This window comes from Panthera tigris, chromosome A1 (assembly GCF_018350195.1).
Source record: "Panthera tigris isolate Pti1 chromosome A1, P.tigris_Pti1_mat1.1, whole genome shotgun sequence".
Classification (NCBI taxonomy): Eukaryota; Metazoa; Chordata; class Mammalia; order Carnivora; family Felidae; genus Panthera; species Panthera tigris.
Window position 1 is genome coordinate 133219969 of NC_056660.1, and position 26447 is coordinate 133246415.

At 41.5% G+C, this 26447-nt stretch overlaps 1 protein-coding gene across 3 annotated transcripts in view; it reads left to right on the top strand.

Moving 5' to 3' along the window:
• MAST4 (microtubule associated serine/threonine kinase family member 4) overlaps positions 1 to 26447 on the top strand; it is a 562621-nt gene that overhangs the window by 338768 nt on the left and 197406 nt on the right. The window contains exon 1 of one of the 3 annotated variants that reach the window (XM_042987723.1): positions 10307 to 11296. The exons of the other annotated variants lie outside the window; for them this stretch is intronic. Coding sequence (XP_042843657.1) covers positions 11250 to 11296 — 47 coding nt within the window. The 5' untranslated portion in view covers positions 10307 to 11249. Of the gene's footprint in view, positions 1 to 10306; positions 11297 to 26447 lie in introns of those variants that run through there. 3 annotated transcript variants of the gene reach the window in all.

The following is a 26447-nucleotide window of genomic DNA, read 5'->3' on the forward strand; positions in this document are numbered from 1 at the left end:
ACCTTGTCTTCCCCAGGTTTCAAAACTTAATGTCCATAAATGTTGATGATAAGGTTTCCATAAAAGAACTTAGCTAAGCTCTTGTATACAGCTTTTTTTATGTTTAAAATTTGCTGCTGATCATCTGAATTTTTTTTGACTGCTTTAAATGTACCATCCTCCCTGCCTGGGTGACTGAGTCAGTTAAGCGTCTGACTTCAACTCAGGTCATGATCTCACTGTTCATAAGTTTGAACCCCTCATCAGGCTCTGTGCTGACAGCTTGGAGCTTGGAGCCTCCTTTGGATTCTGTGTCTCCCTTCCTCTCTGGCCCTTCCCCACTTGTAGTCTGTTGCTCTCTCTCAAAACTAAATAAACATTAAAAAAATGTTTTCATATTTTTTTTTAATTCAAAGTTACCATTCTCCCCTTCCTAGTTAAAAGGTAAGATTTTTACTTGTGAATCTTCACATTACCTCTTTTAGGCGTCTGTAATTCTGACTCACCTGCCCGCTCTTGGTCCCAGATTTTAAAAAAAGAAATCCTTTGCTGTGGCTTCTTCTTAAGATCCTGTCTCTGGATCAATGAAGAAATCTTTTCCTGTCCTAGACTCAGAAATGTTGTCTGATTTCTTGCCTTTTTTCTCTTTGAAGGGGAAAAGGGACATTTCTCATCCTTAATCCACACCATAGATGTCTCTTAAATTAAGGATTCAGAATGTGAGTCTGCTGTGAAGGACTAGTTAGGCTAGTGCATGGAGAATGAGCGTGAAATAGATACCACTCTGCCTTCAGTGGTCAGCCAGAATCCTGGAAGTGGAGAGATTTTTACATCTATTTATGAAAATCTCACAGAACTTCACTTGAAAAGTATTTAATTGTATAATTCACAACTTGAAAATTAGAAAAAAATTAAAAATCAGCCATCGTTAGGATGGCCTATTAAAGAGGGCCTTTGAGGAAGATAAAGTTCTTCAGGCCACATATATTTAAGCAGTTAACAAAAATGGAAAATATTGAGGGTAGGGCAATTTTCCATACCGCTGATGATCCGTCCAAGCAGGAGATAATCATGGTGTTGCTGAGTATGGAAATAGAAAAAACTTTTTTTGTCAGTTACCTCCTCTGGGAAGTGCTTTATAGTTTGTGAAGCTTTTTCCCAAGTCCTGTGTAATTTAACCTAATGTTTCTGTGTGTTGTCCACTTTTGACGGAGTTTTTTAACGAGTACCTCCAGCTTACCTTTTGGGTTATGTGTCTAACATGTATCTAACCTGATGCAATCTGTTTCCTAAAATGCCATTGAAATCAGATTTTGGTGTGAATCAAATTTGTTGAGTATATTACCTAGAAAAATGTTCCTGGAATCATTTGGTCAAATAACTCAATGTCTGTACTTTATGATCTGGAAAAGGATGGTGCACTGTAATAAAATGAAGTAGTTGGAGTCAGAAAATCTGATTTACAGTCCTGCCTCAGTCACTTAATAAACACGTAATGTGAGGCAAGTAATTAATTATTTTGGTCTCAGGTAGCTCTGTAAAATTTACCCCTGTAACTAAGGATGCTGTATTTTCTGCATATTTTCCCCTGGATCTGTCATTTTATTCCATTTTCTATTTTTTTCTGGTTCTGATTTAATTTTGTTTTTTTTTTTGTTTGTTTTTTTTGTTTTTTTACTTTGCTTCATTTGTTACTTTATTAAATGGCTATTTAGTAGTGTATGTGTGCCTTCTTATGTATTGCTTCAAATCCTGTGTGGAATGCAGCAGGGTATAAATAACTTTCTAAAAAGAGGGAGTATGTTTGAAAAGTGTGTGAGAAAGCTGTAAAACCTCTAAAATAGATTTTTTGCTTTTATGAAAGATGCAGCTTGAGACTTGTAGGAATCCCCATATTCACAAGTTTGAGGGATTTTCACAAACTGTGCACATCCATGTAACCAGCACTTAGGTCAAAAAACAGAACATGATTTGTACCTCAGGAGCCCCTTTCTTTATTTAAAAAAAAAATTTTATTTAATGTTTATTTATTTTTGAGAGAGACAGAGACAGAGTGCGAGTGGGTTAGGGGCAGAGAGAGAGGGAGACACAGAAGCAGAAGCAGGCTCCAGGCTCTGAGCTGTCAGCTCAGAGCCCGATGTGGGGCTCGAACTCAATAGCTGTGAGATCATGACCCGAGCCGAAGTTGGATGTTCAACCAGCTGAGCCACCCAGGCACCCCTGAAGCCCCTTTCTTTAAAAAAAAAAAAAAAAAGTTGATTTATTTTGAGAGAGAGTGAGAGAGCAAGTGGGAGTGGGGGCAGAGAGAGAGATAGAGAGAATCCCAAGCAGGCTCCATGCTGTCAGTGCAGAGCCAGATGTAGGGTTCACACTCATGAACTGTGAGATCATGACCTGAGTCGAAATCAAGAACCAAATGCTTAACTGACTAAGCCACCCAAGCATCCCTCAGTACCTTTTATGTCTTAAGGTAACTTGAGCAAACTAAGTAGATGACAGTGATAAACTGTAAGAAAGGGTCTTATTTTGCGGGAAAGGAAGAACAGGAGAGGACAGGAGAGAGAAAAGGGACAGGGAGTGGAAGATGCTTGTGTCCTGATCTTCAGTCATTGTGCCCCTCTGAGACACGATCCTCTCCTAAGTCACCTTGCTTCACTAATATCACACCCATAGGAGGCATTGAATCTCTGTTCTTCAGTGAATGAACACATACAGACACCTTCATTTTACTCTCTGAAGTTGCTCTGTGAAGTGATGGAGAATCCTTAGACTCCATTTGGCTGCATCTCGCAAAGGCCTGCTTGAAAAGTTAATTCCACTTCTTAAAGATAGCCATAACATTGAAACCTGACTCTTCATCTCCTTGGCACGCAGAACATAAAACTGGTTCCTCCTCAAACTTTTATTCTATCCTTCCCCCCACTTCACCAAAGAATATCATTCCTAAGAACCCAACTTACCAGTGATTCATCTCTGCATCCCCTATAATGCCATGGTTTATATAAACGCTTAATAAAAATGTGTTCTAGGGGCGCCTGGGTGGCTCAGTCGGTTGGGCGGCCGACTTCGGCTCAGGTCATGATCTCGCCGTCCGTGAGTTCGAGCCCCGCGTCGGGCTCTGTGCTGACAGCTTGGAGCCTGGAGCCTGTTTCGGATTCTGTGTCTCCCTTTCTCTGACCCTCCCCCGTTCATGCTCTGTCTCTCTCTGTCTCAAAAATAAATAAACGTTAAAAAAAAATTAAAAAAAAATGTGTTCTATTTCTGCCTATCAGACATATGACCTTCTTCAGGGCCATTAAATGACCTAGCCTTGACCCAGCTTCAGAGGCTTTGCACTTGCTGTTCTCCCTGCCTGTGGTGCTGTGTTGAAACTCTTCATCCTTTTCATTCTCCCTTTGAATTTTTTTTTTACATTTATTTATTTTTGAGAGACAGAGTGAGACAAAGTGAGAGTGAGGGGAGAGGAAGAGAGAGGGGGAGACACAGGATTGGAAGCAGGCTCCAGGCTCTGAGCTGTCAGCACAGAGCCCAACATGGGGCTTGAACCCACAGACTATGAGATCATGACTTGAGCCGAAGTCCGACGCTCAGCTGACTGAGCCCCATTTTTCGTTCTCCCTTTGAAGCTCCTGCATCACTATGATTTCCCCACCCTGACCTGAAGGCACTATCTACTCCCAGAGTCACTGACCGTCCTGTCACCTATGATGGCACCTGCACAGCACGTGTCCTTATCAGAAACAATCTTATTTATGTGCTTACTTTGTTTACCCAACTTAAAAGGATTCCACAGGTGGGTTTCTGTCTTACCTGCTCCTGTATCTGGTATGCTTAGAACACCGACTGTTGAGTGAAATGCGTGAAATGAATGATAGCAGAAATGAGAGAGTGAAATTGTTCATAACGTGATTTTTACCGGATTATGTGAGTGATAAAAGAAGATGACACAGGGGCACCTTGATGGCTCAGTCGGTTAAGCATCCCACTTGGGCTCAGGTCATAATCTTGTGGTTCATGAGTTCAAGCCCCTCATCGGGCTCTCTGGTGTCAGCACAGAGCCTGCTTCGGATTCTCTGTCCCCATCTCTCTCTGCCCCTCTTCCACTCACACTCTCCCTCTCTCTCTCTCTCAAAAATGAACATTAAAAAAAAATACACATGCACCTTTTCTGAAAGTTCTCCTCAACCATGCACAGCTTTTAGAATGTGTAAATAATTGAACATATATAGAAAAAGATGCTCTGGCCTCAGGATTATGTCCACCTTGCTTTGCAAAATTCCCTATCTAGGTTTCTGGTCGGGTGTGGCCTGGAGACACTGTTAATTAGGTTTCTGTGACTTACAGATACTTCTGGGGCTCTAGCTATAAAAAGTCTTTCCCCCTGAAAACAGGACAGAAGCATATACATATGCTTACGTTGGTAGTATTGCTGAGAGAAGAAATAGGGAATAAAAAAATGAAACAATAATACAGCATTTTTTTTCCTTAGGCGAAGTGTAATGAAATCAGAACCAAAATGTTTAAAACTGGTTGATGATGCTGTGCGTCCTGCAGAAATTGACCCTTAACTTTATAGCAGTTTCTAGAGCCACACTATTGATTTGTGGTTGGTTAATTCTGTATTGTGAGGGCTGTATATGCATTGTACAATGTTTAGCAACAACCTTGGCCTCTGCACACAAGATGCCAGTAGCTGCAACCCCCTTCTCTCCAGTTGTGACAACCAAATATGTCTCCAGACATTTCCATCTCTGGTTGGGAACCACTGTTGGAGAGTTTACGTAGAAGGACCTAGCCTTAAGCCATGCCAGTGCGTTTGTGCAAAATCTAGACTTCCACCATTAAGGAGACAGTGTTGTTCCCTCCCTGTAACTGTAGAAAGCTGCTTAGCTTCAGCCTTGTGCATATGTCTTCTCAGTTATACCAGTAAGATTTAGAACAGTGTCCTCCTCACCTCCCACCACCACATTGCACGAGACTCTAGTGTTACTGTAGGTTCCTCCTGTGTGCACGTGTGTGCGCAGCTAGTTCTGGGTGTGTGCCTTCCAGCCAGCAGGGGCCTTTCTGGGTCTGTATGTAGTAGCTGAACACATCCTGATTCTCCAGGTTCTTGGATGCCGCTCTCTGAGCTGCAGACACAGTTCAGTTATTTAATACTGTGGAGAGCTATAGTTATAAGAAAAGGGAGGGCGAGTGTCCTCAGTTGGTAGTTTCACCAATATAGGGAGAGTCGTTCATTCATCTTTCAGCAGAGTTTTTTTTCTTTTTAAAAAAAATTTCTTTAATATCTGTTTATTATTGAGAGACAGAGACAGAGCATGAGCAGGGGAGGGGCAGAGAGAGGGGCAGACACAGAATGCGAAGCAGACCCCAGGCTCTGAGCTGTGAGCACAGAACCCGACGTGGGTCCCGAACCCACAAACCCCAAGACCATGGCCTGAACCGAAGTCGCACGCCCAACCGACTAAGCCACCCAGGCGCCCCCCCTCCTTTTTTTTTTTTTTTGATGTATAATTAACTTGCAGTATTATATTAGTTTCAGATGTATAGTATACTGATTAACTAATTCAGTACATTATGCACTGTCAAGATAAGTGTGCTCTTAATCCCCTTATCTGTTTTACCCACCCCCAGCCCCACCTCCTCTTTGGCAATCACCAGTTCTCTGTGTTTAAGATTCTCCTTTTTTTGTTTTTCTCTTGTTTGTTCATTTATTTCTTAAATTCCCCATGTGAGTGAAATCATACAGTATTTGTCTTTCTCTTATCTCACGTACCCTCTAGGCCAATCCATATTGTTGAAAATGGCAAAATGCCATTCTTTTTTGTGGCTTAATAATATTCCACTGTGTGTGTATACGTACACACATAAATATGAGGCCTGAAATCGTAAAACTCCCAGAAGAAAACGTAGGCAGTAATTTCTTTGACCTTGGCCTTGGCAACACTTTTCTAGATCTATCTCGTCAGGCCAGGGCAACAAAAGCAAAATTAAGCAATTGCAATTATACCAAAATAAGAAGCTTCTGGACAGTGAAAGAAACCATCAACAAAATGAAAAGGCTGTGTATGTATATGTGTATATATGTGCATATACGTGTGTATAACACATATTTACACAGTGCATCCTCTTTATCAGTGTATTGATGGACGCTTAGATTGCTTCCATACCATAGCTATTAGAAATAATGCTACACTAAACAAAAGGGCATGTATATCTTTTTGAATTGGTGTTTTCATTTTCTTTCGATAAATAGCCGTTAGTGGAATTATTGGATCCCATGGTAGTTCTGTTTTCAGTTTTTTAGGAAAACCTCCATGCTGTTTTCCACAGTCGTTGGACCCACTTGCATTCCTACCAGCTGGGCATGAGGGTTCCTTTTTTTCACATCCTTGCCAACACTTATTTCTTGTGTTTTTTATTTTCGCTATCCTGGCAGGTGTGAGGTGATAATCCCATTGTGGTTTTGATTTGCATCTACCTCATGATGTTCAGCATCTTTCCAGGTGTCTGTTGGCCATCTCTCTGTCTTCTTCGGAAAAATATCTATTGAGGTCCTCTGCCTACTTTTAAACGGATTATTTGTTGCATGATTTGTATGAGTTCTTTCACCTTATGGGAGAGGCCATTTGCCAAGTATCTTCTCCCATTCGGTAGGTTGCCTTTTCATTTTGTTGATGGTTTCTTTCACTGTCCAAAAGCTCCTTACTTTGGTATAATCGCAATTGTTTAATTTTGCTTTTGTTGCCCTGGCCAGAGGAGATATATCTAGAAAAGTGTTGCCAAGGCCAACATCAAAGAAATTACTACCTACATTTTCTTCTGGGAGTTTTACGGTTTCAGGTCTCATAGTTAGGTCTTTAATTTTGAATTTATTTTTGTGTATGGAAGTAGAAAGTAGTCCAGTTTCATTCTTTTGCATGGAGCTGTCCAGTTTTCCCAGCGCTATTTGTTGAAGGGACTGTCTTTTCCCTGTTGTATATTCTTGCCCCTTTTGTCTTAGATTAATTGACCATATAAGTATGGGTTGATTTCCTAGCTGTCTATTCTTTTCCATTAATCTATGTGTCTGTTTTGGGGCCAGTACCATACTGTTTTAATTACTACAGCTTTGTAGTGTAGTTTGAAATTTTAGCAGATATTTATTGAATATTTGTATGGACTGCTGTTGACACTGGAGTTGCAACACACCTTCTTGGAGCCCACATTTTTATAGGGGAGAGACAATAAATGAATATAAAATATGTCCAGTGATAGATGTTGAGGAGAAGAATATATTAGGATGAGAAGGAAACAGTAGATGGGGCGGGGGAGGGCGGTGGTGGGGCTTGGAATTTCAAAAAGCCTCCTCGGGGAGATTGTAAAAGACATTCAGGAGCAGGATATTTGGACGTCTGAGGAAAAAAGAGTTGGAGGCAGAAGGAGCAGTAAACGCAGAGGCCATGAGATAGAAATGTGTTTGGTGTACAGGAAGGACAGTGAGAAACAAAGGAGTTGCAGGGAAGGAAGCCAGGGAGGGTGGGTGTGGGTATGCCCTGTGAAACTTTGTAGGCATGGTAAGAACGCTTCAATGTTTTTAACAAACAAAATTTCAGACGTGTACTGTGGAGAACGGTATACTGAACCCTTCACATACCCATTATCCAGGTTTAATAAATGTTAATATTAGATTACTGTGTATCTAATAAATAGTAATATTAGATACAACATGGTATCTTACTCTCCATCCTCAGATTATTTTGAAGCGGAGCATAGACACTTTATTTTACCTGTGAATATTTTTTATATGTATCTCTAAAAGTTAGGAAGCTAAAAGTGATCCTGATTCCAGTGTTATTCTTTTTAAAGATTGTTTTAAGTTTGTTTATTTATTTTGAGAGAGCAAGCGAGCAGGGGAGCGACGGACAGAGAGAATCCCAAGCAGGCTGAGGGGTTCAGACTCACAAACCATGAGATCTTGAACTGAATCCACACCCAAGAGTTGGATGCTTAACCGACTGAGCCACCCAGGTGCCACCCTCTGATATTATTCTTAAAATAATATTACCGCATATCCAGTCAGTGTGTGTGTCTGTTACACTGAGTATTTCCAGGTATTTGATTATGTGTTTGTTTGGTGTCAGGACACACAAGTTCATATGTTGCAATTCATTGATTTGTCTCTTTAGTCTCGTTTAACCCCTCTGTCTCCTTCACTCCCCACATTGAGCAATTTGGTTTAAGATACCAGGTCCTGTGTTGTGGTTTTTGCTTTTCCCAGGCTAGCTCTTTTGCTGATCACTTCTCTTTGTCCCTATATATACTGTAAATTGATGCTTTGGTGTGGTGGCTTGATTATATCCGGGTCGTGTGGCTTTTTTAGTAAGACTGCTTCGCCTGTGTTGCACCAAGAGGCATAGAACAACCACTTGTCTCTCTATGATGCTATAGTCACATCATGATCATGACCACAATCCATTGACTTATTAGGGTTTGAGAAATGATGATACTCTAATTGTAGCACTCCTTCTTTATTTACCAGTTGGAATATTTATATAAAGAATCATTTTTTCATCTGTGAGGTGCAGTTCATAGGGAAATCAAGATAAGTGGTTGATTTTTCCCTTTCCCAGCTTTCAAAATTAATGGGGTAGTTCCCTAGCATCTTCTAAAAGGGGCCCAGGCTGGCTGGTTCCTTCCTCCCTCCTTCCCACCTTCCTCCCTTGAACTCATGGCCTTAAACACTGGGTATGTTCTAATATGTTGCCATTGTCACAACTATTGATGCTTGGTTTTTTGAGGTTTGGGCCACGTTTGCTAGGTTTTTTGCTTTTACACAGAATGAGAGGGAAACTCTTGGAGGGTTTTCAACACAGGAGTGATATTCTGGAAAAGATCACTCTAGAATCTGTGTAGCCAACAAAGTATAGAGAATGTCAAGGAGGAAGTGGAGAGATCAGTCACAAGGAAATTATAATGATCCAACCTGGATAGGACCCTTGGATCAGCATGGTTCAGGGGGGAAAGAATGGTAAGAGTCAGGATATTTTACCTTGCAGGGAAACTTATTTGGCAAGGACAGGAGGATAGGGAGTTTGGGTTTGGATATTTTAAATTAAGGGTATTAAAGGGAACTTCAAGTGAAAATATTTTGTGGTCCATTGGTAACGTGGAACTGAAATTCACTTAAGACCTGTGTAGAGAAGTCTGTTGAATAAAATTCTAATGTGTCTCCTAAGATGAGGTACTTTAAGAGATTAAAAAATTTAGAGAATTTAGCTTTTTGGGAGGCAGAGTGGAACCAACCTACCTCCCTTCCTCCCTTCCTCCCTCCCTTCCTTCCTTCCTTCCTTCCTCCCTTCCTTCCTTCCCTCCTTCCTACCTTTCCCTTCCTTCCCTCCTTCCTCTTTCCCTTCCTCCTTCCTTCCTTCCCTCCTTCCTTCCCCCTTCCTTCCTTCCTTCCTTCCTTCCTTCCTTCCTTCCTTCCTTCCTTCCTCTCTCATAACCTGGCTTGTGCCATACTTCCTTTCCGCTCTCCCTGATTTTCCTGAGTTGATCCCCCCTTCTTTGTGTTCTATTATATCTTTATTGTTTCTTATTGTTATGCTTTTCATATTAATTTAAATGACTTATTTACATTCTGTCTGGCTGCCAATGATCATGAGCCAATGACCGTAATCCCAGCATGGATTTGTTGCCTCTGAAAGGTAGGATTGGTTAGTTTTCTGTGAGCCCCCACAGAAAGAGAAGTTGTCACCTAGTTAACAAACACCCTAGACCATGTTGGTAGGTTAGGGGTTAGAGAAGGGTTCCAGGAATATCTTATGAACCTTCTCTGGCCCACATGTACCTTTGTAGAATTAGAAACAGGTGACCCTTTAGAGGGGTACAAAGCTGAGAGTAACTTAGTGAAAATGGAAAAAAAAAAAAAATGGGGTAGAAGCTGCCCAGAGCCATGCAGCAGGCTTGGCAAAGTAGGAAGCAGGCTGGACTTCAGCCTTCACTTACTTTTTTGCCCAGCACCTTTGTGCAGCCTTGAACAACTGCACATGGCCTCCCTGCCAGTGAAGGCCTTTGGGATAGGGAGTGAATACACCGGAATCTAACCCTAGTACTGCCTAGTTGTGTGTTGTTTTCTTCATCTGTGTGAGGATGGAATTTGACTTCATAGACTTTGAAATGTAACCGCTTGAACACAGTCGTTTGATCACAGATTTGCGGTGTGCCTGTGGGCTAGCAGCAGTGCTTGAATATTCTTGCTAAAATAAAACTTCATTTGATCAAGTACTTCTAGGCAGACCACTGGTTACTGAATTTTAAAACACTTTAAAATACACGAGAAGAAATGAGTCAGCTATGTTCTTCCTGCACCACAATGCAAGTACACTTAGTCCCAACTTATGGATAGAACGAAACATTGTGTTGCTGAAATAAATACGAGATGAAACTTTCAGGCTTCCAAAACATACGTTCTCCCTTTGCTTCCTTAATCGTGTCTGATTGCTTTTGTCAAGTGTAGTAGCACTGTGAGGTTCCTAACAGTTTTCAAAAATAGAAATACAAGCTCCTATCTCTCGCATTTCCACTTGGTATTTCCCATTGTAGGGTTTTGCCTGTTCACACAAGGCTTTGCCTCACACCAGAGTTCAACATCCCCCAAATTAACACAGTTAGTTTATTCCTCTTTCTGATGATTGCCTTATATAGAAAAAAATCTAATTGTTTTCATTCGGCACCATTCTCCCATGTCTTTCTTGTGGCACATGAGTGATTCTGTTAACTCCACCAAGGAAAGAGTAAGCGGAACTTCCTAAGGGTGTCCGGATTCTCTCTGAGCGCGTCCCTGGGAGATGGGGAATGGTTGAGGTTTGCCGAGATAAACTCTTTCACAAGTACGATGCTGCTGCTTTATTGTTTTGTTCCAGTCCGCAGGATGAAGGGACTTTTCATCTCACCGAGGTGAAAACTGGGTCTGTGAGTGGAGCGACTTTGTTTAAAAAAAAAAAAAAAAAAAAAAATCAGAAACCAATTACTTGATATGCAGAGCTGAAAGCCTCATTCCCTTAACGAAATCAGTGCTGTGTGCACTGCCGTTAACCTGAGGAAGGCGGCTGACATCTCTTGATTACGGCTAGAGGTGGAAGGACCCAAACTTGCAGGATCCCCCTCCCCCTAGAGAGATTCTTAGTCCAGTCCTTTATAGAGGTTCGTTTTGGCTCTCTGTCATCGCCGGGACGCTGGCAGGGAATGTGTGCATTGGTTACAATACAGTGTGGTAACATATAACAACCATGAAAGCCCAGCGGGAAAGGCTACAGATTCCGGGGCTGACCTTGGAGTAAGTATTGTCTGTCTTTAATATTTTAATGCTTTCTGCATGGCACTCGCTTTCCTGCGCCCAATAGCTCTTTAGCATTTGTTTGTACTGACAGCCTCAGAGCACTGCAGTGTGAGGTGAAGGAACGTGTCTTAAATGCATGGCATTTGTTTTCAGCTCATGTGGAAACCCAGACCTGCATTTTGCACTGCAGTCAGAAGAGAAGAAGGTTTTTTGTTGTTGCTGTTGTTTTTTGTGGTTTTTTTTTTTTTTTTTTGCATATTTAAAGTTACTAAACCTCAGTGCTGGAAACATCTTAACAGCTCATTGTGAAAGAATGTATCAGCAGGCCTTGGTGTAGCTGTCTTTTTCTCCTCTCTTACTGTTTGTTTATCCCCACGCTGCCTTTTTCTAAAGAAAGGCCTCTGTCTGCATTGAATAATAGAAGACATTACAATGGATTAGAGTACAAGAGAAGGGTTATTGGTAACATTCATTAGATGTGATCCATGTTTTATTTGTGCAACAGAATATTAATGAACTGTAGTGCATTTTGAATCCTCTCTGCACTGTCTCCAGCCACTGCATGCAGTGTTTACCTAGTTGAGATATGTGTTTGCTTAGCTGTTTTTTTTTTTTTTTTTAACCCATTAACTCATCCAACTGCCTTCTAATCTGATGTAGCCACATGAAAATGCCCACATCTAATTTGTGGCGCAGAAGTTAAACATCTGTGATGCAGGAAGCGTCAGCAAATTTTTATTTTAAATCTCTTAGTCAAAGATGCAGAAGTCTGTGCTTGGCACACTTACCATAATAAACAGTAAAATAGAAATGTGGTAGAAAAATAGAAATAGCCCTTTTTTCTAACTCCTAATAAAGGTAGAAAATTGCGTGTCAGTTGAGATTCATACAATCCAAATCATTTTATACTCGATTACTTCCAGGAAGAGCCTGCAGGAAGAGTACTGTGCCCCGTTCCGAGTATTAATTATTCTTCTTGAATTCTGGAGATGCGTCATACGAGGGAACTGACTTCATAATTAAATAATTAATAAAAAACATGGCATATCTCAAGTGATGTGAATACTTTTCTAATCAATTCTCGCACTAAAATTTGACGCTGATTTTATACTAACAAGTACTCACTTAGAAAAAGTTAGAGGGCTCTTAACAGCCTTCTTGCTAGCTGTGGCATTTTTCATAATGGACATCCAAGCGGTATTTACCTATTGCCCTGACATCTGTCCCCATCTCCACCTCCACCATGGCATTCGGCCCTCACTGTCCATATGCAATATCTCCATGGCACGCACTCCTTCTTCCACTTACCCCTCCTCTCTCTAGCGTTCTGGAAGTGCACAGCTCACTAAGATGCCTATGCTTCTGTGTTCAAGACCCGGGAGCACTAACCCCCGATTCTGGTTGTGCCACTTCCTTGTTGCTGTCTTTTGGACTTAGTATGTATCATTTCACATTACGCCTTTTTCTTTCATTTTTAGCATCTTTCCATTTTAGAAGGAGACATTTGAAAGTAACTTCTCAATATACAAATTCAGTTGTATCAAATGTTCTGCCCGTAATTTGAGAGTCTGAGGTATGCCACAAATTTTATGACTTTGTCAATGATGACACAGTGCATATGGGTCACCCAAACACAGGGGCTTCCCTGGATTTTGTTTTGGCTCAGGCCACACCCCCTGGGTCTAGCTTCTAAATGTTACTGTGCATTTAAAATTGATTACTTCTCCCCCTAAGGAGCTTGATATAATAGAAATAGGGATCACTCTTAAATGTCATTGTAGTGTTAGCCTAACACTTTGAGCATTTCGCTTACCTTGAAATGTAAAATCACTCTTAGGTAGACATAGTTAATTTTGCATTCATTCACGGAGAAAGGTAATTCTATAGTCTTGGGGTAAATTCATTTTCTAACCACTGCATGGAAATGTTATAATGGGAAATCTTATCACTCATTTTATTAAAAGCAGATTTAATGTTTATTGTTTTAATTATCTGGGGATCTTATAATACACCACATATGTGGCATAGTTTTTGAATGTTCTCCCATGAGACTGTACTGTTTTTCTTTCAGGAGGGTGTATTCTGTAGGCCTTGCAGCGATCACCCTTACGGTAGCATATTTTATATTCTGTAGACAGAACTCGATTTCCCATCTGACTTACCAATAACACACCACGAAGCACTTTCTGATTCCCCTTTTAAAAATTGAAATTTCTGGATGTGAGACATCAAATACATATGTATTTCAGATATTAATGAGTCATTAATTTATTCAGAAATCTCTGATATTTAGATAGCAGATGTGTGGCCTTACAGTTTCTGAGAAAGTAAGTAGCTTTTTTCTTTCTTTTTCTCAATTTAAGTATAGAAATTGGTGTAAGTACAGAAATAGTTGGTAACACATATGATACCTGTGTCAGCTTGGAGACACAGAGTGGGTTCCATGCATGTCTATGCATGTCTATTTTCAGAACACAAGGGACAGATAAGACTGTACTTAGGTTAAATCACGTCTGTGTCAGTAGACATTCCTGAGAGCTTTCCAATGAGCTGCTAAGTTAGAGTACAGCATGTTTAAGAGCAGTGGCTTTTGAACGTGCTCTGACTGTATAAGGAAATCAATTTCTTAGTTTCTTAAATACTGCCACCAAACCAGAGAATGGCTTTAAAAGATAAAAACAAAAACAAAAAACAACTTTGTTGAAACATTTTATTAAATAAGTGGGAGCATTTTGAGCAGTAATTCTATGTTTCAGTTTAAGACGAATACAGCCAAGTCTCAATTATCCATATGATGGGAAACAAGGATGGAACTGAAAATGAGATAAACCCAAGTCTGATTTTAGCCATGGTTGTCATTTCTCTGTTCAGTAAAGGGGACAACCAGCTTGAATCATCCAAGGTACTGTTCCATTCCAAGACCCCTTCTCTGAGATAGGAAAACATGGTGTGGTGTAGTCATGGCCATTACAGGGGCAGGAGAATGTTCTTTAAGAAACTCATTGCACCATAGTGTGCGTTTGTCTGCTCACTTGAGCCAAAGAGTTGGTACCAGAGTGCCTAGCTGATTTAATTTTGATTTGGCGATGTAAAAATAATTGGAAATAATTGGATATTAGCTTCATACTTTGATCCACGGGTCAAATTTTTACAAGTAAGATATGTGACAAGTGTTAAGTTTTGTGTCTTCCCTAAAACAAGAGACAGATGAGTCCAAAAGGAAAAAAAATTCAAGGAAACATAGGCTCTCCACTCTGATGAATATTTGAGAGCTGGCTGGTCATTGTGCTTGGTTGTTTGGATAGGTTGGTGGGGGTGGGGACCGTAATGGTCTTTTGACAGATGAAATTGAAAAAAAAACCTCTCGAGAAAGTACAATAATTTGTAGGTATATGTAAGAAATTTTGAAGTTCTCTATTATAAACGTAAGTGTAAGAACACTTTTTGCCTTTGCCCCCGGGGATTACAGAAAATGTTGTTGGGTGTTTTTCACTGCTAAGTGCTTAAAAACATATCTTCCTATTTGGAAATGTTTGCTGCTCTGCCTTTTAAAAACCACTGTATTTAACTTGAATTCTATTGTCTGGTAACTACTTCCCTCTAGTTCTACAGTTTTACAATTGATTGTTGGTCAGAAATAGAATATACCGAGTAAAGCAGGGCCAAGTTTTCCCAGCAAACACCACAGAAGATACCTCCCACGTTAGCTTTGTGACCAAGAAAAGGCACAAATGCAAATGGCAGCAGTAGTTTTAAGGATATCAGTATCAGCAGGAAGCCTTGCCCTTGTTCTCTATTTTAGAGCTGGAAAGAGGCAGGTGATGAGCTGATTACCTAAGGGCATCGATAGGCATGCCACCGTGGTTCTGGCCTGAAGGGAACACGGTCGCTTAGATGAACGTTGCTATTTTACTGCCACCATTTCCCCAATTGGAATGACATTATTTTAACTTTCAGTCTCACTCCAAGGAGCCTGAGTCCAACCCCATCCAGCCCAGGCAGCCCCTGTAGTCCTCTCTTCGCTTTTCACTTCTGGAGGTAAGCGCACTCCAGTGCCACCGGCCCTTGGCTGCTGGGTCTCTCCCTTCCCTTCCCCCACACCCTGCATCAAGTATGGAACCCTTGGGACTCTGCAATTCACAGTGAACAGTCCTTTCCCACTTGTCGTCTAAGTGTTAACAGAGAGAGTGAGGAATCTGGTTGAGTCGTTTACAGATGATTTACAGGAGCACCTGGAATATGTACTGTGCTCCTACCATTCAGTTCATCTTATTTATGCTTCTGTTAATGCCCAGTGATGAGTTGTGTAACTCCTGTGTGTGTATGATGGTTTTTCCTGTTGCTTTCTCAGGAGATGATCTGCTAAATTGTACAAAATCTGATCCGCCTCTTATAATACAACTTATTACAATTTCTAGAAAATATTTTCTAATTCGTGTTAAAGCACCACAATATGTCTTGCCACACATTATTTTATGTCCTGTTATTTGCAGGACAACTCTTTTAATTATCTAAAAGGATTAGGATTTTTGATCTCTTGTAAAACTCCTGCTACCTCCCTACCCTCTTGCTCACTGGCTGATGCAAATGAATACTTCTCTGGTCTTTAGAGAAAGATCTCCAAGGAATTCTACTTTTACTTTAGCCCAGTTTGTTAAAAGAATGCCTGTTAGAAGGTACTGTTTACATTGTATGTATAATGCTATGTTCTATTAAGATTTTCATGAATTCAAAGCCTGGACAGAGTGAGTCTCCCACTATTTAATGAGAAGATATGCATACCGTATCCAGTACCCCCCCCTTTTTTAATCCTAAGAGAGAAAACGAATGAAATTCTCAGTTGATAGAGTGACTTAAATTATTTGTTATTAGTGAATATATTTTTTTGCCTATATGCAAATTAATGAAAAACACTAGCCACTCATGGCCATTTCCTTAAAAATAGTAACTCACAGGTTTTATGCTTAGATGGTATCAGTGGGTCAATTTAACCTATTTGTTTCTCTCATTTTCTAAAATAAGACTGAACTAAAATCTGTGAAGAATTGACTGGGGGAATGAATTAATGACTTTGAACTTTACTTCTACTCTTCTGATAGGATTAAATTTATTGTAAAAGTGACTTTCAACATGAAAGTTCCATGTAATAGCTTTCATAAAGCATATAATATATGCTCTCTGAATATAATAGATCCTGAAGCATAGGAATAGTTTTCTGACAATCCAGAGAACTCCCCTACTCATGTAAGTTGTCTATTTTTGGTGATCCAACCAAAAGTAATTTGACTCTCTACTGAATTTTTTCCTTAGTGTAACACATGTCTTCATTAAAAGCTTACACTCCCTTTTCTTTTTCCTTCCTGAAGACAATAAACTATTCAGAATCCAAGTGCTATCAACAGTAGAGGAGAAAAGAGTATCAGACAAAGGTTGTGGTAGCTCAGAGGAGGGTGAAGGTTTTTTTTGGAAAAGGAGAGTGTTTTTGTAGAAAGATTTATGAGACCTGGTGATATTTGAGCTGGACCTTGAGAAATAGTGGTGTTTTGGGGGCGGCGGTGGGAAGGATGGTTGTGAAGGACAAAACCAGGCTGAGAATAAGACAAAGTGAAAAAGGTGAGCAAATGTGGCACATTGGAGAAATGATGTGTGTAGCCAGAACATAGGATGGATAAAGGAGAAGAAAATCAGGAGTTGTACAGCGCTGGATACGGACTTAAAAAAATAATGTGGGATCATGTTACTTAGAGCCTTGAACACTGAGCTAAGAAGTTTGACTTATATCTTGTAAGCATTCCAGAGTTTTAGAAAGTTTGTTGAATAAGGAAATGACCAATCAGAGCTCAGACTGAGGAAAGTTACCTTCACCAGGTATTAAGAATAGGCTGGATTTTGGGTACAAACTCGAGTGAGGCTACTGGTACACTATTTCATGAGTAACAAGTCCCAGATTATGACAGGTGCAGTGAATTGAATTAACATGTGAAAAGTACACTATAGTTGACCACATGCTTTCATACACATTGTCTCATTCCATTTAATCCATCATGGTAAGACCGAAGGGAACATTGCTTCCATTTGCCGATGAAGATGCCACCACACAGAGATTAACCAGCTTTACTAGCCTAGGATTCAAAATGAAGTCTCACGTTTTTCCACCGTGGCTAACCTGAGATACATACTACTCTGAGATCATTTGTATTGAATTTTAATTTCTGGTTTACGTAGACTTGTGACCTCCTTCAGTCATTTTTATTTCCCCAGTGCTTCTTTCCGGAAGTGTTTGAGAAATGTTTATGAATAAATGAATGACTTGGAAGTAGAAGATGGATTTCTTACATCACGGCTCACACACAAACCACCAAATAAACATCAAAAAACATTTGCTCACATACAATGGGTTGTACTTGTCATTCACAGACCAGGAGTGTGAGACACTGTCTCCTCCACACGGTCATTGCGGGATCTGGGGGGCGGGTCTTCAGCACATGCCTTCAAGTTTGCCCTGGGTATCCGCATCCGGCTGGTGGAATGGAAAGGAGTGTGGGAGATGGTGGACTGCCCGACCTGAGGATGGCACACATCAGATCCACTCACATGCCATTGCCCAGCATTTTCTATTCTGACTGCATCTATGGCAAGCAAGGCTGGAGAATACAGCTTTCTCGTGCTGTGGAAACAGAGGAAATGAGTTTGGTAAACAGCTAGCAATCTTGATCACAAAAGTCGATGAAAGAAAGGTGCCCACGGTTGCTCTTTAGTAGATAATTTTGAATCAGGGATTTGCACTGAGGTTTCTAGCATTAATTGAATGGACCCCAAGGCAGCAGAGTTGGAGAGGGAGGAAAATCGAGTCACGGTGAGTCTGGTCTTGAACACCCTGAGACCTCCCGAGGTAGTGATATCTGGTTGGCAGCACGGGATGAAGCATCTCTAACAGTGTGCCCCCAAATAATGGCCTGGTATAAATTGTAGCGATTGCAAATACGTTCATGCTGTTACCACGGAAAGAGATTTATTGTAACCATGCACAGATTTTTTTTTCTTTGTGATGGATCACATTTCTTTTTTGTTCTCATCTTATGAGTGGGGTTTGCCTGTCTGGGGGAGAGCGGTGGTGGTGAGCATTCACAGTGTATGTGCCCTTTAGAGGTGCTGACACATGGTTTCTAAATATGGCAATGGAAGATTCTGTTCCTTTCATAGTAAACCCCTGGAGGCAGGCGATGCTGAGACGGGATTTAGCTCTCCAGCTTAGGCTTCCTGAAGGTTGCCCAGAAACGAGAGATCTGCAGCTTCTAGGGCAGGGCAGGTGCTAAATAAAGTTCAAGTTTAGTTTGGTTCGTCTTGGGAGTAAAACCTTGCACTGCGGCCTGGAGGCCCCAAGCGGGGTGGCCTAAGGGCACGACTTTGCTAAGGAAGTTTTCTGAATGTGGGAGAGGCTGCCTCATCAAACCTTCAGCTTCCTGCCCCTGGATGTCTCGTAGGAAGGCCAGTCTTAGCTGGAAGGATGTGAGGTCATTCCTGCAGCCAGCAGAGCAGTAGACCAAATGATTCCCAAAGGCCCTTCCATCCAGAAATTCTGACACCTTTGCTGTCCTCCAGCAGGGCTGGAGAGGGAGATACAAAATACACAATACGTCCACAAGCTGTAAAACGCACGCACACACACACACACACACACACACACACACACTCTGGCCCAAATTTTGGCTTATTAGTACAGATGTGACAGAGAATATCTTAAAAACCTTAAGTGGAATTTATAATATGCCTTCACTCTCCCCCTTCTGAGGCAACTATAGCCACTCAGAATTTCCACAGTCCTCAGTACTTCATAAATTGATGACAGTTTAGTGGCTCTTCATATAATGATGATGTCATTGCCTCATGAGTAATTTGGATATGACCCTTGTCAGCTCCTAATCTCGACTCTGATCAAATAGTGAGGTTCCAAGGGAAGCTGCCTCATTTTATATTCTCAGTGTCTTTCTTGACACCTGTCCTGCCTTGCCCTCAGTCGGGACGCGGTGAGTAGCCGGGGGCTGGCTGTCTTTACTCAGTAGCTGCCTTTCTGTTACGATACAGCAGTGTTCTTTTTTTTAAAAAAAAAATCTTTAATGTTTATTTTTGAGAGAGAGAGAGAGAGAGCGGGCAGGGGAGGGGCAGAGAGAGGGAGACACAGAATCTGAAGCAGGCTCCAGGCTCCAAGCTGTCAGCACAGAGCCTGACGTGGGGCTCAAACTCATGAGCTTTGAGATCATGACCTCAGCCGAAGTCAGAGGCTTAACCAACTGAGCCACGCAGGTGTCTCGAGCAGCGTTCCTTTGTATTTCCGTTTCATGCCCCGGCTTCTCAGCGGATGGCAAGCCCGGGAGCATCCACGGCACTCTGTACACTCCTACATGACGTCTTCCGTCCTTTGTCCCGCTCTCCATCTGGTTCATGGAGTCTCAGGTATTGGACACACAGTCAGCGAGAAGTCAGCGAGAAGGCGGCATTCCCTTTCTTCTTAGACCTCCTGAAGCCCTCTTGCCATGTTTAAGGTGTGGCTTGAATCACACATGACACATTGCCGGTAGCACACAGTCCTAGTTTCAGAGAAGAATATTCCCACCATATTACCACTCTCCACAAGGACAGTGTTTATGTCTATTTTTTTTTTCACAGATGTATCCACAAATAGTGTCTGATACACACGGTAGGAGCTCCTACTGCTGGAAGAACGACCATTATCTGTGGGACTCAAGCCTGTTCTGATGTTTTGGGTTTTTTTTTTTTAAGTATTTTTATTATTTGTTGTTTTAAATTTTTTTAATGTTTATTTTTGAGAGAGAGAGAGACAGCGTGAGCAGGAGAGGTGCAGAGAGAGGGAGACACAGAATCCGAAGCAGGCTCCAGGCTCTGAGCTGTCAGCACAGAGCCTGATGCGGGGCTTGAACTTGTCAACCATGAGGTCATGACCTGAGCCGAAGTTGGATGCTTAACCGACTGAGCCACCCAGGCACCCCCTATTTGTTATTTTATTTTATTTTATTTTATTTTATCTTATTTTATTTTATTTTAGAGACAGAGTGAATGTGAGCTGGGAAGAGGGACAGAGGAAGAGAGAGAGGATCCCAGGCAGGCTCTATGCTGAGCATGAACCTGATGTGGGGCTCGACCCCATGACCCTGGGATCATGACTTGAGCTGAAATCAAGAGCTGGTGAATGACTGAGCCACCCAGGGGCCCCAGTTATGATGATTTTGTTTAATGTTTATTTTATTGATTTTGAGAGAGAGAAGGAGAGAGACAGAATCCCAAGCAGGCCCCACACTGTCAGCACAGAGCCAGATTCAGGGTTCAAACTCCCAAACTGTGAGATCATGACCTGAGCCAAAATCAAGAGTCAGACATTTAGCTGCCTGAGTCACCTAGATGTCCCCTCAGTTCTGATGTTTCTAACCTGTGCTCCAAACATGGCATATATTTATATAGTATGTGCGTTTTAAGAATGGTGTTGACACTTTGAGAGGGAGGGCATGCATTTTGATTCATTCATAAATATTAAATGATAGCCATCAAAATGTAAAAATTGGTCAGCCATTAATTATAAATAAAACAAGGTCCAAGGCCGAAGAAGACAGGCATTATTAAAGAAAGGTGAACCTCAGAGTATATTAGAGACTGTGCCTGGCTGTGGTGAGGGGCAGAGAAAATGATCTAGAAGTCATGGCAGATCCCACACTGAAGAGCTCCATCACTTGAAGGAAAGGTAGTCCGAATGTTAGCTCCATAGAGTGGAGGCCTTTTTCCTCTTCTCGTTGCCATCTCCCTGGCACCTAAGAACACTTGGTGTATAGACGCATCATAAAACTAGTTACGTGTCATTGAACGTGCTTTGAAGCAGCAAGAGATCTCTCAACTGGTGACTTCGGGGGACTACTCTGAGAAACCAAAGCCTTTCAGTGAGTCTGTATTCCCTCCTAGTGTGATTCTAGTCTAGTGTAGAGTTGGGTCCCTGCTGGCCTTCTTCTCCAGGCCTCCTGTTCCCCGATGCCCCACATATTCCACCTGGCTAGCTTCCTTCATTGACATTATCTGTCAAGTCCTGGGGAAATGGAGTTTGGGACCCCAGCACGCTGAGTCATAGTGCCTGAGTCTTGGTCATTGCCCCTACATCTGCAAGTTCTGTGACTTTGGACAAGTCATGAACTTGATGGACCTTCATTGTCTGAACCTGCAAATGCCCTGCCTCACTGTTAAGTTCACAACAAAAATAATAAATAGCTTATAGGTAATTTAGTGTAATAAATGTGTATTTGCAAGAATGGGATCTATAGTGGTCCAAAGGGTAATGAGAAGGACAGGTAGACGATAGTTTAACAGACAAGGGCATCAGGGTCAAATGTCACCTAATTCAGTTTTGTTAAGAGCTTGTCCGTTTGTCCTTTTGCTACTAGAAATATTCCTGGGTACCCACAGCTGCCTAAATGCCCCTCACTTCACTTGTTGCCATGGTGAGGGACAGACATAAGCAGTATTTACCAAATACATGGCAATATGTTGTGATTTTGTGTCTTCTTTTCACAGAGAACCTGTAAGTGTGAGAAAGCCACCTGACTGCTAAACTCTTTTTGTTTCATTAACTTTGTAGCATGAGGACCGTTTCCATTTCTTTTTTATTCTAGTTTCTCCCCTTTCACTCTGTGTAGAACATTGAGAAAATCTGAAAGAAGCTGGTACCAGATGGCAATTTTTTTGTACTCTACAGATTCCAGTTCCTGTGCTTTTGTGAATGTGATGGTTTAATGAATTGCCTTATGCATCCTTGAGTTTTATTTCGGCATTGCTGTGTAGGACTGAGTCTGTCTACTGCAGACACTCCAAGCAGAGATGAGCTTGATTATGAACACTTTGCTGGTCCTGTGGGTGTGGGTCTGGGCAGAGATGGGGAAGCTTGGCATCAGACATCGTTGGTGGGGTGGGGAGGAGGTTGGCGTCAGACATCATTGATGGAGGGGGGATTATGGGGGGGAAGTGTGGACAGGCCAGTTAGCACTCCTCTGGGCCCCACCTCAGTTTCTCCTGTTACTAGTAAGTAAGGCTGCTGGAGGCTGCTGTTACTTGTAAGAATCCGAAGAAGGAAGAATGTGATGATATGTCTCTTGTATGCCAGGAGGGGGTGGGTGGGCGTAAACTCATGTGCAGTAATGGGGAAGGATGGGTCTAATAAACTTGTTGCAGAAAGATGCTCTGATAGTTTTGCTTTGACTTTCTTTTACTGGAATCTGTTTATTTATTTTTTTTAACTGATAACATAAACTTAGGTGTTAAAAAGTTACCGAGTCTAGGGAATGAAGTCTTGTGAAGTCAGGTAGTTAAGCATAGCTTTCAAGTTCACTTGGGTCCCTGGAAACCATTAGTCCTTTCACTGACAGTGGTCATGGGTCTGGGGGGGTGTACATGTGCCAGGTCCTGGGAATGCTTCTGGAGCCTTGGTCTTTATCAGGATTATTCTCAGTTTTTTCTTTTAATTTTTTCAATGTTTATTTAGATCTGAGAGAGACAGAGTGCAAGTGGGAGAGGAGCAGAGAGAGAGGGAGACACAGAATCCGAAGCAGGCTCCAGGCTCTGAGCTGTCAGCACAGAGCCCGATTGGGGGCTCTAACTCACGAAAGGCAAGATCATGACCTGAGCTGAAGTCGGACGCTTACCCGACTGAGCCACCCAGGTGCCCCATATTCTCAGTTTTTTCTCAAGTGTTCACTTTTTCTCTTTGGTTTACTGACTTGGATGAGAAGCCATCCTTACTTAGACATTTGCATCTCTATTAGCTTCGTTTTCATTTGTCCAGAACTTGCTGCATACCCAGTGCTGTTCTTAGTCCTTCACATGTATTAATTCGCTGTCCCTGTGAGACAAGGATACTGTTGTCATTTCACAAACATGAAAACTGAGGCACAGAGAAAGTTACATGTAGTGACCACACATCTTTGTTTGCCCAGGTTCCGTTCAATTTATGCCTGTTGTCCCAATGTGATTTTTGAAAGTGCCTTCCTTGACTTTCAAACCCTCCAAGTTCGGACAAGTTATACCCACCTACCAATGTCAAGAAAGAGGCCTGATCTGGTTCACAGTAAAGCATCTGGTGGGAGAGCCCACATTCTTACTCTGGCATAAGTACTCTGTCTACATTTTCCTTCAACACACTGGAGTTTGCAATCATTTTAAATTTGCATTCTGAATAGAATATTCTATTTAAAGGGGAGGGATTTTGTTACTCTGTTTGGAGCTCATCTGCTTGGTTCACTATACAAGTAAATTTTTCAGTCCTCTGCTGAGAGTGTGGTTATGGGGCTGGAGAGCATCTTCTGAGTTGCGGCGCCCTATTTTTCTCTTTTAAACAAATTTTATTTTAGACAGAGCCTAGATCATGTGATGAAGGTTAAATTGGTTTCCCTTGGAAATCAGGCCGTGGGTCCCAGCGGCTCTGCCATCTACTGCTGCTCTAACCTGAGAAGCCTGTGGAGGATTCCCTCAGCCAGGGCTGGCCTGCTTACACCCTGGGGGTGGCCCGCGGCTCACCATTGCTCTGATGGCCCCAGGCCCTTTGAGCCCTACTAGAGCCACAGCACATCAGGCCACTTCCTTTGTAGCACTCACATTAAATGCTTGCCTGGACCTACCACTCCGGAGTGGTTTATTACAGTCTTTCCGGGCTAAATACTAAGACCAACTTGTTGAATTTGGGTTTTAGAATATATTGAAATTTCTCTTTGGAGTTTTAACAGTTAGCTCTTATTTACTAGACCATCTTGGGCAAATGAAGAAATTACTTCGTGCTGTGTGTGTGTGTGTGTGTGTGTGTGTGTGTGTGAGTACTGCGGCAAGGGGGGAGAGGAGGGTACTGCCCTATATCCCATTTTGTTGCCGCATTGCTTTGAGACTAGAAAAAAGAAATTTCACATCGTTTTTTAAAACCTATTTCCTATACTTAAAATGCTGCTGCAGCCATTAACACCCACCCTGTTGATAAGAGAATTAAGTTGTGATATTCCTTGAAAGCATGAGAAGGTGATGATAATATGAAGTACGGAGGTGTCTCTGTAAGTGAATACAAATGCGGAATTAAAACATTCTTAAGTTTCTCCAGCAGTGACATGAGGATAATACCACCTCTTGGAGGTGTTTTAAGAATTAATTAGGTGATGTTTGTGAGAAGTTCTAAGATGACTGTTCTGTTTTATTATTATTAGCTTCGTATTGTTCTTGGAAACACAGTGTAGAAAATGAACTGCAGAACCCAACCTTTGTAAGAAGGATGTTGCATATTCTCACATGACAGTGATTGATGAGATACTATGAAACTGAGAAAGCTGTACTAATGATCCCAAGTGAATAGGAGATGAGCTAAATTTCATGGGTTCTTCTGCTTGTCTACTACTATTCTCATGACCATATGCTCCACTGAATTATTACCGGATCCGGTGAAAACAGTATGGAGATCCCCCAGAGTGAGAGAACATTTCTTTTCCAGCAGTGGTATCAGAATTGTTGTTTTTTTCTTTTCTCTTTATATAAAATATGCATTTGGCTCCATCTTAACCAAGTTCTGAGTTGCAGTCCTTTTTAATTCCTCCCCCTCTGTGGTATGTGTGTATGGATGCATGTGTGTGTATCGTCCATGAGGACGTCCTGTTGATTCTTTGTCATCTACTTCGCTTACTCCCTCTTTGTACCACCTTAGTCGGAGCCACTATCATTTACCCCTGGATTTGTGTAATAGCCTCCTAACTTAATGCTTCATTTCAAATTGTGCCCTCCCAACAGCCAGCTCTCTGAGTGATCTTCGTAGTGCCAGACACTCCCCTGCTCAGAGCCTTCCACTGCCCGCCCTCCCATCTCCCATGACCTCACTTCCTGCTGCCTCTCGCTTATTTCCTTTGGGCCACATTGGGCTCTGGTTTCTCTTGACTGTTCCAGTTGTGTCTGTGTCAGTGCCTATTGTCCTCTGTTCCTGAAATACTCACTCCTATGGAGGAATAATACAGTCAACACCCTTGTTCACCTCGATTCACCGGTTAGCCCTTGCCACATTTGCTTTATCTTCCTGCCTCCTTCCCTCTTAGCCCCTGGATGTATTTCAATTTTTGTTCTTTTGCTGATCCATTTGAGAGTCCTTTGCAGACATTCACTTTACCCCTAAATACTTGAACATTTATCTCCGAAGAACAAGTACATTCTCTTTCATAAGCATATCATTATGTCATTATTATACTCTGAAGTTGAACATGATTATAGTATTATCTGATATGCAGCCCGTATCACATTTCTCCAGTTAGCCCCAAAAAGTTCTTGAGAGTCGTATTTTTAAATCCAGGATCCTGTTAAAGATTATATATTCTATTTAGTTGTCCTATCTCTTTAGTCTCCTTTAATTTTTAACAGTTTCCCCAGTTGGGAAGGGTCTTTTCCTAACACTGACATTTTTCAAGAGTGTAGTACAACTCTTTTGTTGACTGTCCCACAATTTCGATTTATCTGATGGTTTCTTTTTCATTAGATTCAGGTTAAACATATTTGGCAAGAACAGATGATGATGCCTTCACAAGAAAATTGTATTGGGAAGCCCACAATCCAGTATCTGCCAGATTCTCCCCTTGTGATGCCACCTTTTTTGCTTTATAATGTCTGGAGTGACATTTTGAGTCCACATGGATAATATCTTCTTCTCAAGCTTTCACCGAGTGATTTTTGCATTCGTTGGTGACCTGAATCAATTATGATCTTGCCGTTTATCAAAAGACAGTTTTCTATTTCCATTATTATCTATGGGCTTTCAGTTAAGGAAGAATTTTTCTCCTTCCCCTCCTCCCACTGTTGGGAGTATTACTACTGATTCATGCATTTCTAAAGAGTAAAATAGAAAAGAAGTATATATTTGATGTGTACTGACCCATGACCGTCATTTCCTTTTTTTTTTTTTTTTTTTTTTTTTTTTTTTTTTTTTTGGTCAGGTTGTCTCAAAATTCATCAGTGGAAATCCTTTCAAGCTGACTCCTAGGTCCTTTTGACATCACCCTCTTAGTTTTTAGCCTTTTTTCATTTTCCGGCACAAGTTGTGGCTGTGCAGTAAAAGAGGATCCTGATCACTGCAACAGAGATG